Source organism: Panthera tigris, chromosome D1, assembly GCF_018350195.1.
Source record: "Panthera tigris isolate Pti1 chromosome D1, P.tigris_Pti1_mat1.1, whole genome shotgun sequence".
Taxonomy (NCBI): Eukaryota; Metazoa; Chordata; class Mammalia; order Carnivora; family Felidae; genus Panthera; species Panthera tigris.
The window spans coordinates 68,077,089-68,094,731 of NC_056669.1; the positions used below are offsets into that span (position 1 = coordinate 68,077,089).

The window sequence follows — 17,643 nt, forward strand, 5'->3', positions numbered from 1 at the left end:
CAGCACTCAGCAAACAGAAGGAGATGCACTAATGGTAAAGAAATGCAGTGAATCCAGGCTTAACCCCAAAGCCAACCTCAGAGTGTCAGGGTTCGGAATCTTACTTTGAAATGCCCGTCATGGTCTGGCCAAGGCAAGCCAGAGGAGCTGTTTGGGGTGTGAGATAAGGAGTGGGGGTGGTGGCTCTCCCCAGTGTGCTCTAACCAGAAAGGAAGCAAATGGATTTGCACGCCTGTTCCCCGACATCTCTGGAGTGAGTCGTATCTCAGTGGTGACTTCATTTCCCCTAATGGGGTTTCTGCAAACTCTCTGGAAGGTTCCAGCTGGTAAGCCACGCTGATTGTGGTGTGGGAGTTTGTGATATGCTTGTTTGCACTTGCTCTTTGAGACCCCAGAGGCCCCAGATGAGTGATAACTGGATGATGGAATATTTGCTAGGGGAAGGGACGTGCATTTTTCAAAGATAAGGTTTGATCATGAGCAGAAGGGAAGCTTCCAGATGCCTCTGACATGTTGAGCAGTGAGGTGTGGGTGGGTACAGATCTCTTTCCCTGTTGCCTTGCTGGGGTATCCACCCCAGGTGCACTCTTGCCTCTTGAAGGTGCTTCAGGGACCGCCCAGGGGCAGGGCGGGGTGCTGCCCAGGGGTCTCTGACTCTTTCAGCCAAAACACTGTCGTTTTCCTGTCTAGATGTTCTGGCACTCCCTCATGATTTTGTTTAAATGGAAGGGCTTTTGCCCAGTGTAACCAATGAGGTCATTACATGTTGTCCCTTCTCTCGTAACAGGCTGTAGCTTCCTTGGGGAAGGGCCCTTGTCCTGTTCAACACTGCAACGTCCATTGAAACCTAGTGTGGGACTCGTATAGAATCCCGTCCTGTCACCTCCGCTCACCACAGCCTGCAGGACCAAGGCCATACTCCTTCACTTAGTGTTTCAGACCCTTAGCATCTGGCTCCAGACTGACTCTCATCTCTTCTCCCTCCTTCCTTTCCCTTCCCTCAAAGTACCCTTCTCTACCCACCTTAAAGAACTTCTTTCTTTTTGAACGGATGCTCCCCTCTGCTGCAACGTTCTTTCTTCTTTTTATTCCTGGTAGAAGTCGTACAGCAATAGGAGCTCAGCCTGATGGGCTCTGGAGTGAGACCACCTGGGTTTGCATCCTGATTCTGTCCCTTCGGATCTGGGAAGCCAGGAGCCAGTTCCCTCGCTGCGTTGTGCCTCAGTTTTCCCATCTGTGAAATGAGGATGACAATAGTTTCTTCCTCTTGTGTCTGTGGTGAGGAGGAATCACGAACCACAGAGGGCTCTGGTTACTTACTCCAGAAGTCTGAGTTTGCCACTAGGCTCAGGCTCCCTTGAAGACAGGGACTGGGGCTCAGCGAATAACAGAGTCTACACTAGTGTGTACCAAATTCCATACCATATGCTTTTTCTTCTCATGCAAGCATTTTCTTAAGATATGACTCACACACCATATCAGTCACCCTTTTTAAAGTATGTAATTCAATGGTTTTAATGTAGTCACAAAGCTGTGCAAGCACCACAACTATCGAATTCTCGAATGTCTTACCACCATAAAAAGAAACCGCATGCCCATTATGGGTCATTCCCCACCCCACCCCCGTTCCCAGGCAACCCCTAATCTACTGTCTGCCTCCCTGGATTTGCCTACTCTGGACATTTTACATAAATGGAATCATACGATATGTATCCCCTTGGGTCTGATGTCGTTTGTTTGGCATGACGTTTTCAAGGTTCATCCATATATCAGTACTTCGTTCCTTTTCATAGTTGAATAAGCAATTGTATCAATAGACCACTTTTGTTTATTCATCAACTGATAGACATTTCGGTTTCTATTTTTTGGCTCTAATGAGTCATGCTGCCGTGAACATTCATGGGCACGTTTTTGTGTGAACATATGTTTTTACTTCTCTTGGGTATAAACATGGGAATAGAATTGCTGGCTCATATGGCAGCTCTATGTTTAACTTTTTGAGGAGCTGCCAGACTGTTCCAAAGCATCTGTACCATCTTGCAAAGCATCTGCCTGCCAGTAACGTATGTGGGTTTCAATTTCTCCACTTCTTCACCAACACTTGTTTTTGTCTGAACTTTTTGATTATAGTCATCCTAGCGGGTACGAGGTGGTATCTCGTGTGGCTTTGATTTGCATTTCCTTGATGGATAAGGATATTGAGGATCTTTTCACGTGCTTGTTGGCCATTTGTATATCTTCTTTGAGAAAGCGTCTATTCAGATTATCTCCTGTTCCTTAATTGGGTTGTTTGTCTTTTTTTTTTTTTATTGGCGAGTTATAAAATTCTTTATATATTTTGGATACCAGTCCCTTACAAGATAGACGATCTACAGATATTTTCTCCCATCTGGGGGTTGTCTTTTCACTTTTTTTTTTATTATGGCCTTTGAAACACAAAATCTTTTAGGAATAAAGTCCAATTTATCTCTTCATTTGTTGCTTGTGCTTTTGGTGTCACATAAAAGAAATCATTGCCTAATCCAAGGTCACAGAGATGCACCATAAGCTTTTTTAATGGAATCTTCTTTTCAATAATTCCCCAAGGAAAGAGCAGTAGACCCATTCACAGATGAGGAAGCTAAGGTATCAAATGCCAGAGCTGGGATTTAAGCCCAGTTCAGTCTGACTCGGAACCTCAAGTGTATCTGTGCTCCCCCCAAGTCCTTTTACTTCTGTGTCCTTTGTAGGGTGTGGCACAGTGCCTGGTTAGGCCCACAGATAATGTACCTCGGGTGGATGAATGGCAGGTCTCAAAAAGGTGCTTGGTTTGTACTTGCTGGTTGATTTGCGTGGACCAGTTAGGTGTTGACTAGGAGTTTGTGTCCACAATGCTAGAGATCACTGAGTGTTTCTCTCTTACCTCTACAGTGTCTCATTGTTGGGGGAGGACCATGTGGTTTGCGCACTGCCATTGAACTTGCCTACCTAGGGGCCAAAGTGGTTGTGGTGGAGAAGAGGGACACCTTCTCCAGGAACAATGTGCTGCACCTCTGGCCTTTCACCATCCATGACCTACGGGGACTGGGAGCCAAGAAATTCTACGGGAAGTTCTGCGCTGGCTCCATTGACCACATCAGTGAGTAGAGCCAATGGTGGCACCCCATTCAGGGAGGGGTCTGACCCTGGGTGGGGCACATCTCTCCACACTAAGGAGTCTCCAGGATGTTCCAGCTTACAAGTCCCTGGGGGATCCATGCATTCAACTGGCAACATTTCACGAAGGGCTTGCTTTGTGCCTCGTGCTGGCATCTATGCTGGGTATGCCCCACAGAGCAGTAAGCACGTCTTGTTCACCAGAGTATCTCCAGGGTGTAAAAGAGTTCTTGGCACATAGTAGATGTCTGGTAAACTTCTGTTGAGTGAATGAAGTGTGGGAGACCGAAACAGAGGCAAGTGACATGGTCTGCACTCTCAGAGAGCTCACCGATCTTGTCAACAATAAACTGCACTTTAATAGAGTAGTCAGACTTGCTGAAGGAGTTCAGAAGAGGGAGGCACACAAAACCATTAAGTGGGCCTCTTAGATGTTATGTTGTGGTGCTGGGGGAAGCCACGGCAGGTTTTAGAAGAGAGGAATGACACAATCGGCAGATCCCGTACCAAGTTTCCTTGAGTTATTCCAGGCCCTGGGCCAGCCCTGTAAGCTTAGCATGCTCGGGTAGGGCAAGGTGAGCACTGAGGCCCTTTGGCTCTGCATTCCTCAGGCCTGGGTCTCTCCAGGCAAGATCTGTGCAGACCAGCTGTAGGACAGACTTCCCCTAATGCTTAACAGGGAGGAGGTCTTTAGCCACCTTGTATATAAGACTGTGACCCATAAAAGTCAGGGAGATTAACACTATGGGGAGAGTTCAAGGGTTTGAACAGATCTGGGCCCCAAATTGGTCTTGCCCATTTGCTGTGTAACTTGGGTCAAATTCCTTAACCTTCCTCAAGCCCCAAGTTTTGTCTCCCGCACATGTGATTAATGCCTGCCTACCAGGACCAGGATTAAGTGAGGTCAAGTTTGTGAGGTGCTTCTCACTGTGCCTGGCAAGTAGTAGGTACTTGGGAAGTGCTTTGCATCCGCTGGTGTGCAGTGAGCAAGAAGCGGCCGGGGTCCCCAACTTGAGGGTTCAGTCTCTCAACCAGTGGGCGGGAGGAGAACCCTGAGAGCCACGTTCTCATGAGGACAGGAGCCGACGGGAAAGGGCGTGGGGCTCAGAGGAATGACTGGAGACAATGGTCAACCACATAGGGTGTAATTTAGTCACAAGTAAAGAGAACCTATCAGCAGTGGCCCCACACTTTATTCCCACTCTGGGATGAGAAAATTCCAGGATTCCATTGGAAAGAAATTTGGATTCGCTCATAAGGCCGCAGTGTCAGCTTTCAGGGTATTCCCTACCACCCACAGAAGAATTTTTGTTGGTTACCAACCCAGGATGACAACATTGAGTGCCACTCTCTCATCAAGGCTTCCTGAGAGGCAGAGCTGGGTCCTTGTGAGGGCCCCAGTCTGTTGGGCTGCCTTCCCTGTGGGCCAGGAGCCCCTCTGTGCCCCATTGGTGGCAATTTAACCCCTAGTTCTTGGAAAAGTCCCAGTATGCAGAAACACTGGCAGGACTCTGGATCCCAGCTTCTGGCATTCGGGGCGCTCATTGCCAAGAGCAATTCCAGTGCCTGTGAGAAGGGAGGCAGGGAGAATTTTTTGAACACCTAATGTGTGCTGGAACAGGATAGATTAGCAACCTTGAAATGATGAGGAGAGACCTGGCCTGTTTCCAGGCAGGAAGGGGGATTGGGTTCTTTGAGCCCCAGCTGATTGGCTTCTTTCCAGACCAACCGTGGCCTCCAGTCCCAGTGGCGCCCCAGCCCTCAGCACTGCTCAGCAATTCTCCATGGTCCTGTGTCAGCATCCTCCTCCAGTCCCTAGGCGGCTGCTCTGAACCTCCACCACAGCCGCCTCCTTCTGAGCAGATGGCCTTCCTCCTGTGCTCTGGGGGAGAGAAGGCACTGGCGGGTACTCCTCAGTCCCAGCCCCCTCCTTCCTCCTGCACTCGCTTCCACCCCAGTACCCATTCCTTCCTCTTGCCCCATGTAGGAGGCAGAGCTGGCCGCTCAGCTCCCCTCTCTCCCTCCTGGCTTCCTGCTCCCCCAAGCCCTCTGTTATTTCCTTTACCATTTTCTATTTCAAAACATTTATTCTAGAAAGGGAGGATATAGACTTTGTGCCTCTCCTGTTCATGCCTCCTTCCTTTGTAATCTGACTTCTCCCCCACCACCCTGCCAAAGAGATTTCCACAGAGATTTCCACCCCCAGGAAGCCTCCTAACTCCCAAGCGCCTCTTTGTAATCCTTAATCTGTCTGTGGGGATCTGGTATTCTCCTGGCTTCCGGGACTGCAGCTCAGGCGCTGTTCTGCCGCTCCCCTGCCCCCAATCACCATGCTCTGACCCAGTCTGTTTACATGTGTTTCCTCCACTAGAGTGAGTTCCATATCTCTTGTGCCTCCCATGGCACCTGGCCCATTGCAGATGCTCAGTAAATGTTAAATGAACAAAGCCCAATAAATACAGAGGGACCCACAGAAAGTTTCTTGCTCTATAGAAAAATATTTGGAGACATCCCCACATGTGCTGAATGGCAGGGCCAAGGGAGAGATAGGAGGTGACACTTACTGGGAAAGTTTAGAAGAGTGGGTGGGAGGTGAATTATCACGAGCCCAGTTCCATAGGGAGAATTCCCCAGCCGCCCCTGACCGTGGGTGGCTAAGAGCTTAGGCTCAGTCTGCCATGAGATGAACCATTTTATCACTGACTTTACTTGTGACCATTTACTCTCTTTGTCTACTCCCCTTTCCATCTCTACCTTGTCAAACTTATAGCCTATCTCAGGAAGGAGGCAGGAAAGAGAGAGCCTCCATTATTATGGCATTATCCAAAAGCTAGAGCACAGTGTAGGAATCAGACAGATCTGGGTCCACATTGTAGTTTTGCTGCTGTGTCACCTTGAGCAAATCACTTCACCTCACTGAGCCTCAATTTCTTATCCATTAAATGGGAATAATTATCCCAAAGGGTCACAATAAGGGTTAAGTGAGAAAACACCAAGTGGCTGTCACATAATTAGTTCTCGGTAGTGATCATGGTTGGTACATGACTATGCGCAGAGATCATCAAGGAGTGATTATATAGTACCCTGTATGCAGGAGGCACTCAAGCACTACTGCTGACACGTCTTCTCTTTCCCCTTTCCTTTCTAATAGGTATTCGTCAGTTGCAGCTCATCCTATTCAAGGTGGCCCTGATGCTGGGCGTTGAAATCCATGTGAATGTGGAGTTTGTGAAGGTTCTAGAACCTCCTGAAGATCAAGAAAATCAAAGTACAGTATACTTTTCCTTTCATATCTAGAAATCAGATATCACAAAATGGAAATCGCATTTGTAGTTCTCAGAGGATGTTTCTGTAAGAGTTATTCTTGTTGGGGACTGTTTGGTATAATTCCGTCAAGGATATTTTACCTTTTTGGACCAGGGCTACCTACCACTTTAGTTTTTCTCTTCTTCCCCCAGGGGGATTGGTTATGCCATTAAACCTGTAATTTTGTTACCCTGTCACTAGGGGGAAGTAATTTGACAAATGAAGTAATAAGTAATTAGGATAGAAGACCTACATTTGGTTGTTTGAAAAAGTTCATTCCTATGCTCTTCCAGCTATGTGGGAAAACACACAGTTACTTGGATATTTTGTACCCATATGGTATTTTAAAATCCAGTGAGAAATGTGAAGCTTCTAGAGAAAATATGAAATAAGTGCTCATGATATAATTTGGCATATAATATTTTTAAGCCTTACTAAAGTATAATTTACAAACCACAGACTTCGCCCATTGTGGGTGTCTTATTATTTAGTAATGCTTCCCTTTCTCCTTTAATATGTTTATGTAAATGCTGATCTCTCACACACCACGGACAGAGACTTTGTTCCTGATGCCTCTGCATCTTATTATCAAAATCTTCTGCTGAGGCAGGACCTTCAGTTTGAGCAACTTAATGTCAGAGACCTCAGAGCTCCATGTGCTTATTCAGTTCTGACTTCTCCTGTCCTCAGCCCAGGATATTTGAAAATTTAGAAGAGGCTTTAGGTGGCTTTGGTAGCCTCTCTCAAACCTCTGGTGGATGTTAAATCCCAGTTATGGGTGACCAACAAGATTTTACCTGAAAATGTTATCATAGAAGGCTGTGTACTGCCCGACAGAACATTCTGACCATAATGAAGTGGCAATTCAAACTGGTTTCTACACCCTGCACATCCTCCGGGTCTGGTCAGTAATGGGAGGGCAAGGAGGAATATAGGGGAAGATGAAGAGAGCAAGGTAGAAAACACTGGGAAAAATAAGGTTCAAGCAAGACTAGTTTAAGAATCACTGAGGATAGTCTCCCAACCTGCACAGAAACCAGTTACATCAAGCATAGGGTTGACGCTGCTGGTTTACTTTGTCCCGGATTGAATTGATATTAAAGCCAGAAGGAGTCCAGATGAGAGTATGAGTTGGGATGACTCTGGGTCTTTCCTCTGGCAGCTCTGTCTGGGGTGCCTACACCTAGGGGTATTATCCATTTTTCCTGGCCGACACCAAGAGGCCTCCCACCTTTCTCTGCCAACTCAAATCATTTTTCTGTTCTGGCAGAAATCGGCTGGCGGGCAGAATTTCTCCCTGCGGACCACGCTCTGTCGGACTTTGAGTTTGACGTCATCATTGGCGCTGATGGCCGCAGGAACACGCTGGAAGGTGAAGACTGTTCCTGGAGCTGAGGAAGGGGGTATGGGAGTGAGGGAGGGGGCAGTGCAGAAAAGCGAGATGGCACGTGCTAAAGCTGGGTGGGGCCTTCACAGAAGGGCAGATTGTCCTGCTGTGCCTGAGGCTGAGCATTTCATTGTCTCTGAACCTCACTTTTCCCACCTGGAAGATGTAGATAACAGAATCTTCTCAGAGCATCGTTTTGAGAGCTAAGAAAGGACTCACATGTAAAAGTGTTTTATAAAGATAAAGTGCCAGGGAAGTTCAAAGTCAGCATACAATTACTGAGCACGTGTCAATGTGCAATCCATGGCACTAAGAACTTTCATACCTCCTCTAAGACAGCCGTTCTTCTACTATGAGTGTGTTCTTTCACCGTCACGTGTAATGCTCCAGAAGAAGGAGCCCCTCTCTTTTTGTAACTTTTCAGCACACTCACTGCTGGGCAGTAAGATCTGTTTTCCCCAGACTGTCAAAGCGCAAAACCATGCTTCCCTGAGTTCTGAAGTTGGAAGCATAACACGTTTTCTTGGAGTAAGGGCTAATCAGGTTGGGAGAGGAGCACCACTGCCAGAAATGCCTTCAATCACCTCCCCCTCCACCCGCCCCCTGCCGAGATTAATTGGTGCGTAGGTTGTATGGATTTGCACTAACTGTATCCGCGTGAGACCACAGATGGTGGACAAAATGGCCTCACATGGCATCTCTTAGACTGTGGCTACATCTGCTCTTCAAGCTTGCCCTGCTTAAAGGCTGCAGGCTGCAGAGGTCTGACCGGGAGGGCATCTCCTCTGAGGGCAGAACTCACTCCCTGAAAGACGGTCAATGTTGGAGGCTTCCAGAGGTGTGGTCTGCCTAGCTGGGCCCTACCACTTGCTGGACCATGAGGGCCCTTTCCCCGCTCCCGTGCCTCTCTCTTCTCCTCCATCCCTACACGTGCCCCATCCCTGCAATCAATAACCAATACCTGACAAAGACCTTTTAAGCTGCTAACCTGGATATTGTGCCGTTAGCATTTATGGGGATATTTTGGTGGTTTGGTAAAACTGTTAAGTCTGAATATTTGCAAATCCAAAATCCACATTATGGGGATATTTTGGTGGTTTGGTAAAACTGTTAAGTCTGAATATTTGCAAATCCAAAATCCACACCCTGTCTGAGTATAGTTTGGCAGGAACAGAAAAACAGGACAGGACCCATGAAGGTTCTAGAACCTTCACAAACTCCACATTCACATGGGTGGACAGGAAAAGAAAGGTAATAAGGAGAAGAGCCACTTAGGCAGCCTAGCACCAAATAAGTAGACCTGCAGCCGGGTTTTTCCATATCGACGCCGTTGGCATTTGGAGCCACATCATTTTTTGTCCCGTGCACAGTAGGATGCTTAGCATCCCTGGCCTCTCCCTGCTAGACACCAGTAGCACCCCCAAGTTGTAGCCACCGGAAATGTCTCCACACTTTGCCTAACTGGAGGCCAAGGTCACTCCCGGTTAAGAAATACCAGACTAGACCATCATGGCCATTTCTGATCATTTCGATAAAAGTGTAATGAAGGATGACTTAAAAGAGGAGGTACTGAGATAAAAACCCAAGGTTTCCAGTCCAAGGGATTTTTGACCAAAGTTTGGGAATGCGCATGAGGTTTGCGTATACTGCAAGCAAATGTGGGGGTAGTTCTCAGGGGAGGCTGAAGATAGAGGCATGTCCGCCAAGCCTGCTCATGTGATGAGCGCCTTGAGTTAAGCAAAGTGCACGGCATCTGGGGCAGAGGGAAAACTGGGGACTGTGGGCTAGCCAGCTGCTAGAAAGAAAGGGGGTTGGCAGAAGAATGAAGTCTGACCAGCTGCTTGGGGTCCTCTCTGTCACCACCATTAAAAAGCTAAACCATTGACACAAGCACCCCAAGGAATCATTGTACCAAATCAATTGCAAGTTAAAATTTTGTCTATTCATTCTATATTTATTGAGCGTGGACCGTGTGCCCGTCACTGGAGACTGGAAATAGAAAATTTGTTAAAATCCCCATCCCATGGGAGCGCCTGGGTGTCTCAGTCAGTTAAGCGTCCGACTTCGGCTCAGGTCATGATCTCACAGTGTGTGGGTTCGGGCCCCACATCGGGCTCTGTACTGACAGCTCGGAGCCTGGAGCCTGCTTCAGATTCTGCGTCTTCCTCTCTCTCTTCCCCTCCACCGCTCACTCGCGCTCTCTCAAAAATAAATAAACATTTAAAAAACTTTTTTTTAAGTTTAAAATCCCCATCCCACAGGAATTGAGTCTCATAATCCTTTTCAAAGGGGGGAAAACATGAAGAATGCTAACAATATAGTCTTAATCGTCAAGTTCAAAGTGCGTGTGTCATGAATGTACCTAGCAACAGCGCCTAACAAATCTTTATCTTTTTCATTAAAAAAAATTTTTTTTAACATTTATTTATTTTTGAGAGACAGAGAGAGACAGAGAATGAGCAGGGGAGGGGCAGAGGGAGAGGGAGACACAGAATCCAAAGCAGGCTCCAGGCTCTGTGAGTCAGCACAGAGCCTGATGCAGGGCTCGAACCCACGAACCGTGAGATCATGACCTGATCCGAAATCAGGCACTTAACCAACTGAGCCACCCAGGCGACCCCCTAACAAATCTTTAAAAGGATGAGCTCTCAGATTGCCTTTAGGAAGATCACTTTGGCCTTTTGTTTGTAGAAGCCTAACCAGAATAATTGGTCCTATAGATTTCAGGAAAAGAAAAAGTCCCACTGACTTAGGCCTCTGGTGATGTGTTTCTTCCTCAGGTACAAACCTTGACATTTCCACCTGCCCTTATTCTCTACAGATGCAGAATTCTGGTTTCAGGGGCCCGTGAGGCATCTGAGAATAGCTTCCTCAGTAATCTTTTTCACTTTTCCCACCAAATCCAGAAGAAAGACTCCCTTTTTCTCTTCGCCTCATGCAGGGTTCCGAAGAAAAGAATTCCGTGGGAAGCTGGCTATTGCGATCACCGCCAACTTCATAAATAGAAACAGCACAGCCGAGGCCAAGGTGGAAGAGATTAGCGGGGTGGCTTTCATCTTCAACCAGAAGTTTTTTCAGGACCTTAAAGAAGAAACAGGTGGGACCCTCACCTTTCTCCAAACCAGGCCATGTCCATGCTGGGCTGTCCCAGTTTTGGGGATTGGGAGCCTCACTCTGATAAAGCAGAAGCCCAGACTTCTCCTTAGGAGAGAAATGGGTAGGATTTCTTCAAGGACAAGGGCAATTCTTGAGAAAAAGTTCTGGCTGTTGTACATGAAAATGGCTAAAGATGGATTTACTCAGTCAACGTTTACTCAGTGCTCATTATGTGCCAGTATCAGTATAATGGGATACAGAGTTGAGGTTGACATGGTCCCTTCCCCAAGTGGATCCTTGTCCAGTGAGGGACAACCATCCTAATGCAGGGAGGTTGGTCTATGCCCACGTCACCGTGAGCTTCAGAGATCCCTCTGAGGAGGGAGCCAGTAACCTGAGGTTAGCCCCTGAAGAAGTGTAGGTACTTCTGTGCGGTGTGCCAGCCGCCCTTCCCCACCAGGGACATCCAGGGATGCCCAGGGAACATGTACTCACCCCAGTGCATCAGTGTCCCCCAGCTGTGGGCCTTGAGGAAAGAAGATCCTCATTCCTTTACTCAACAAATATTTGTTGACTGCCTACTGTGTGCCAGCTGTTGTTCAAGGGCCTGAGAAAGAGCGGTGGGCAAAACGAGACCCCTCTCTTGGAGCTTATATATTCTGCTGGGGGAGACCGTTAATAAACAGACAACTAGTACGTCAGGCAGTCAGAAAGATGGTGCAGAGAAATCCAGCCCAGGGAGGGGAAAGAGGGGGGAAACGCTCCTGCCAATTATGTAAATCCCAGATTTTTCTTTTCACCTGATTTTAAAATAGGTATTTCTCCTCGAAAGGCAGTGTAACAACAATGTTGGACAAAATTTTCATACCAGAAGTCAATTATCCACACCGAGTATCACCTAGCACAGAAAGAGTTCTCATGTTCACATACTTCTTTTCAATAATCGTCTGCCCGTAGCCCCACTTTTCACAGGGCTCTGGCTCTTCTCGGGGTGTCAATACTCTTTGTGAATCTGATTTTCTCCTCCAGCATCACATTTGAAATATTGTCCACACTGCAGCCAGGTCCTCCTGATGGTCAGTTTTGCAGCCATAGAATAGCTCATTAAGTAGATGCACTGTCACCACCTAAGCATTTAAATTGGAAGCCGGCAAACTATGGGCGGCCACATGTTTGTGTTGCCTTCGAGCTAAGAATGGTTTTAACGTTTTTGAATGGCTGAAGAAAAAGCAAAAGAAGACTATTTTGCAACAAATCGAAAGTTACATGAAATTCCAGTTTCAGTGCCCATAAATGAAAGTTTCTTGGGACACAGTCACACCCACTTGTTGACGTTGCTACCTGTAGCCGTGAGTGGTTGTGGACCCTGATGGCCCACAAAGCCCTAACTACTTACTATCTGCCTGTTACAGAAAAAAGTCTGCTGGCCTCTGGTATAGACCTTCCAGTTGTGCACTGCTACAGGTCAAACTGCTCCCCAGGAATATTTCAGATTAGTTTCTAGGAATGGTATTCCTTATTGAGCCAGACTGTGCCACTCACTGGCCATTATGATGTGTGCCCGTTGGGTGATCCTCTGAGTTTCACCACAGTGGCATGATTTTATTAGAGCGGGGTTTTTTGGTTTCTTTTCTTTCTTTTCTCTTCTTTTTCTTTTCTTTTCTTTTCTTTTCTTTTCTTTTCTTTTCTTTTCTTTTTCTTTTTTTTCTTTTCATTTCTTTTCTTTTTCTTTTTTTTTAGGATTTTATGTTTTATTTCTTGTTTTTTTTTTTCCTAAATATAATTTATTGTCAAGTTAGCTAACATATAGTGTATATAGTATACTCCTGGCTTCGGGAATAGATTTCCATGATTCATCACTTACATACAACACCCAGTGCTCATCCCAACAAGTGCCTTCCTCAATGCCCATCACCCATTTTCCCCTCCCCGCCCCGGCCCCCATCAGCCCACAGTTCTCTGTAGAATGTTTTCACTCAGCGTATTATGTTCTTCTGAATGATTTAAGAATTGTCCAACCCTCCCTTCCTCTCAAAAACCAAGAAGATAAATACTTCAATACCACCAAATATGAATTATGACGGGACATTGAGTGTGTTTTTCCAAATGTCTCAGTGAGTTTCCTTTACATTTCGCTGGGACGGTCACCTTTGGCCATTGTTTCACAGTGCCCCTTTCACAGTGACACGGATGAATTTCCTCTGATTCTCAGGGGAGCCCTCTGCATTGATGGCTGTTTCCTATTTAACGGTAATAAAGGGGTTCCTCTGGTTACCCAGCACACCTCTATGTCAGCTGCTGTTAAAGTTGTTACGTGTCTGTTCCTTTCTCTCCAAAGAAGCTAAGCCAGTTCTGAAATTTGCACGTGCATCAGAATCCCCTCTCGGGCTTGTCAAAGTGCAGATTGCTGGCCCTACCAACAGAGTTTCTGATTTAGTAGGTCCTACGTGGGGTTCTGATCATGCACACTTCCAAGTTCTCAGGTGATGCTTCGGCCAGGCACTACGGCTTTGTTTTAAAAGCAGAAACCTAGTCTCTCGAGTGTTTTTGCATTTGCTGGAAAGTACAAAAAGATACAACCCAGCCCTCCAACCTGACTTGTTCCTGCCAGGACACCTGGGTTTTCCCACACACAGGAGAACGGGAGAAACATGGCTTAGCACAGCCTTGGGAGAATTGACACCACTCTCTGACTCTGTGGTCACATGGAGGGCACGGTGGCGATTGGGAATCAGACCGTCTGGGGTTCAAATCCCGGGACTACTGTTGCTTTGCTGCTATGCTGTGGACAACTCTTGGCCTTTCTGCAGCGCTTAGCTCTAACTTGGAAGTGCTGGTCCACAGCCTCTAAGGACTTAGAGGTTTTTTTGTTTTTTTTTAAAGCGCTTTAATCATATCGCAATATATAAATATACCAAATCAATATATCGTACACCTTAAACTTATAACATGTTACATGTCCATTATATCTCAATTGAAAAAGCACATAGGGTCTTAGTGGGGCTGTAAAAGCTAGCTGTGTGGAGTTAGGTAAATTCTAGCACTCCGTTTTCTCTTTCCCAGCCTTGTGTGTTTTAAAAACTTGCCCAACATGAGTGTATGCAGGGAAACAATGGCACCTGTAATGCAGCAAAGTAGAGCTCTTGGCATATAGTGAGCGCTGAGGGACTCAAACTGAGTCCACACATACTTTTCTCTGCAGGGATTGATCTGGAGAACATTGTTTACTACAAGGACTGCACCCACTATTTCGTCATGACTGCCAAGAAGCAGAGCCTGCTCGACAAAGGTGTCATCATTAACGTACGTATCTCTTGGCTGGGGTGTCCTGTCTTTCCCTTTGTGACCCAGCAAGTGTGGGAGCAAGATGCTGTCCTGCCAGAAACCGAGCAAAGCGGGAGGCAAGAAAAGGACCAGCATTTTCCTTCTGTGTGGTGTCGTGTGAGTGTTGAGTGAAGGAGCCGATACAGGCAGAGGTGTTTCTGCAGAACGCTGGGGGGTGGCGGTGGGGGCTGGGACCCTCCCCCGCTTGTTGGTGTGAGCCTTTGCCACCGGGAGATGGGCTGAGTCTTCTCCTTCTCCATGTCTCATTCAACCCTGCTCCCTTTCCTGGGAGGTCTCATGTCATTCGGAGGCAGCTGTGGGCTCCTTGTCCGAGTGGAACACGGAGACAACATTCACTGGTGAATTTCACATGTGGCCCTCTTGTCGTAATGTCCGGTGGAACCCTCTTTTCTCACAGGCACAAAGGCTCAACTTGAATCTTGGCTCTGCCACGGATTAACTCAGGACTGTGACTAAACGCTGCTTAACTTTTCCTGAACTTCGGTCTTATCTGTAGAACAGGAATAATGGTTTCTGTCCGAAAGGGTTGTTTGCAGGAGTAAATTTTAAAAGGTATACAGAGCAACGGGCCCCGTGCCTGGAGCATATAGGGGGTTTGTAGATTCCCTCTATCATTTCTGTCTGGTTTGGACACCTGCTTTTTGGTCCTGCTGGCTTCCTGGCCTCTGCTTCCTGCCTGTGCATCTTCATGTTTAAACCGAGTACGAGGCTAGAAGAAAGGAGCACACAGAGTGGTGGGCCCTGGGCTGGAAGCTGCTTTGGGCAGGTTTCCAACCTATCCAGAGCCTCTGTTCCTGCTGCCCCTGCTGTAGCCTCAAGATAACGATCATGCAGTCCGAGGTCAGCCTGCTCTCCGGGTGGCGGCCTGCAGCTCAGGCGGCATGGTGACTATTCAGTGTCGCTTGTCGAAGAAGAATGTGCCTGTCCTCTGATCACTTTGTGCTGGCAGCCGGCCGGGTGGCATTAGTAACCCAGCCCTCCCCTGGGCCTCCTCTGCGTGGCTCAGGGCTTGCTGAGAGCCTGAGTTGCAGACAGGAGGCTGTGAATGGGGTGGATGGGAGTTGAAAGGAACCGACTGAACACAGCCAGGAGATGTGTGAGCAGTGGGTTTTGGCATCTGGTGCCCCACGGCTGACCCGGTCTGGGGGAGGTGGGGTGGCGTCCCCTTCTTTCCTTTATTCCATGGGCATCCCTCCCAAAGTTGCCTCCTCCATCGAGAGGCCAATGGCAGGTAGTGAAGGACTATTTGGGGTCTGGGGCTTCAGGAACAGTGGAAACCTTTGCAAAGGAGGGGCTGAGGAGGCTTTTGTCAGCACCCACCTCTCACCATGGGAAGTCAGGCAGAATTTGACATGGGTTTCTTATTTCACTGGCTGAGTACTCCAGCCTGTGGGACACTAAGGTTCCCTCAGGGCATCCCAGGGCATTTGTCCAGGCCACGGCATGTTGCTCATGGTGATTCAACTCTTTGGCAGTTGTCAAAGCCCCTCCATACCCCTACATCCCTGTCATCACACAGGTGGGCAAGCGTGACTCACTCTAACCCCATAATGACGGTGGAAGATCTGGGAGCAGATCCCAGGCTCGTGGGTATCCTCACTGGGGCTTTCTTTCCCCTCAGAGAGTCCAGGGGCATCTTCTGAGCTGGTGCTGAGGGGCTTTTAAGATAAGACAGGAACTCTCCTCTAGAAGTTCTAGCCCACAGGCTGGATGTGAGAGGGCTGGAAAGTTCTTTGGTTCAGGAGCTCTGGCCAGGAGTCTCCATGTGCCTGGCCATGCTCTGTAGCATTTGCATAGCTGGGAGCTGGTCCATCTACCCCGAGCCACTCAAATTAACATTCTTGTCATGCTCCCAGAGGAATGGCAAGTCCTCTCTCGTTTCCTCTCCCTGCATGGGTCAGCATCTTTCTGGAGGCACACAGAGGTGCTGAGTGAATGTGTGTTGAATGACTGACTGACCTGCTTCCCCACCTATTCCTACTGACCTCTGGTCTTCCATGGCTACTGAAGGGAGAGTGAAGTTCCTCCTCAGGAAACGATGGCTTTGGGCTCCCAACTCTGCCCATCTTGCTCTCCCTCACAAGGAGGGTGGCCTGTCATCCTGGCACCCTCTCTGGGCTGGCCCACATTCATATAGGCGAAGGCTCCTGGATATAGCAGGCTTGGTCTCCCCATGGGGGGAGGGAGCCTTGTTTCCAGGTGGGTGAGGTGAACGTACATCATAGCTGGTCTCCCAGTGCTGAGCCCAACCTCATTCGAAGCCATTGCCTGACCTTCTCTTCTGATCTCCAGCCTTCCTTTGAGCTCAGCACGGGGGTGGGGAGGTAGGGGTGACTGCTCTTCCCATCAGGTTCCCTGCCCTGTACTATTCTTGCCGCGTCTCTCTCTACTGTCCCTCCTCTCTGCTGAGGACACAGCCTGTCTTCAGTACCTATGCGTGTGGCAAACGGGGCCCACCTTCATCCTCCTGCATCTGTCTTAATTTAAAACTACTTCTCCAGGCCTGCCCATTTCGCTTAGGGTCCCTTCCCACCTTTCTCTCCATTGTCCTTGTTTTCACCCCCTCCCCGCTGCTCCTTGTCCTGCTTCTGTACCGTCCCCTCACCTGGGACCTCCTGCCATACGAGGTCCCGTGGCTCCTTCCAGCAGCCCTGGGCCGGGTGGGCTGTTACCCCAGCCCAGCCCTGCAGGTCCCCACACCCCTGTTTGGGACACCAGCACCAGGTGTGACCACACTCCCCCATCACCCAGCCCACCTCATGGGGGCTTGTGGGCCTGCTTTGAAGAGGGAGTATTTTCAAGACCTCTCCATTCACCCTTCCCCATCTCATCCCCACGCTTGTAAGGGAGGAAATTGGTCATGTGACTGGAGGAGCAGGTAGGAGAAAGGAAAGGCGAATGACAGGAGCTCCAGCCTGAACGCCATGACCCGGCAAAGCACCCTTGGGCCACTGCTGGGTGCAAACTGGGTGATGCACTATGGTGTGAACATATGAGAATTTCTGCGATGAGGTATTTGAAATCACGGCTATGAGGAAAATGGACACAGTAGGTCTCTCTGTTTGTAGATGTGGCTGTGCCTTCCAAGACCTTTATAAATACTCTTGTTGGTGCCTCGGGGTGGGGAGCGGAGGTCCACGGACTTGCTTCCCCACATGCTATGTTTGTGCCATCGTGAATTATAGGGAATGGAAATTCCCACTCACTTTGCTCTTCTCACATGCCAGGCGTCAGGCTGGGGATTTTTATGTCTGCGACTTCCCTCGGTCCTCACGGTATGAGGTGGATTTTGTCACTCCTGTTTTACAAACAAGAAAACGGAAACTCAGAAAACTTTGATAACTTGCCCAAATTTACTCACTGCGTAGTAGGGG

The 17,643-nt window shown here is 48.2% G+C and overlaps 1 protein-coding gene across 4 annotated transcripts in view; it reads left to right on the plus strand.

Annotated features, from left to right (window-relative positions):
• MICAL2 (microtubule associated monooxygenase, calponin and LIM domain containing 2) overlaps positions 1–17,643 on the plus strand; it is a 222,154-nt gene that overhangs the window by 83,880 nt on the left and 120,631 nt on the right. For all 4 annotated transcript variants that reach the window (XM_042959374.1, XM_042959373.1, XM_042959371.1 and 1 more), the window contains exons 4-8: positions 2,911–3,118; positions 6,287–6,403; positions 7,712–7,813; positions 10,770–10,925; positions 14,127–14,227. In XM_042959374.1, the coding sequence (XP_042815308.1) occupies positions 2,911–3,118; positions 6,287–6,403; positions 7,712–7,813; positions 10,770–10,925; positions 14,127–14,227 (684 nt within the window). The remainder of the gene's footprint in view (positions 1–2,910; positions 3,119–6,286; positions 6,404–7,711; positions 7,814–10,769; positions 10,926–14,126; positions 14,228–17,643) is intronic.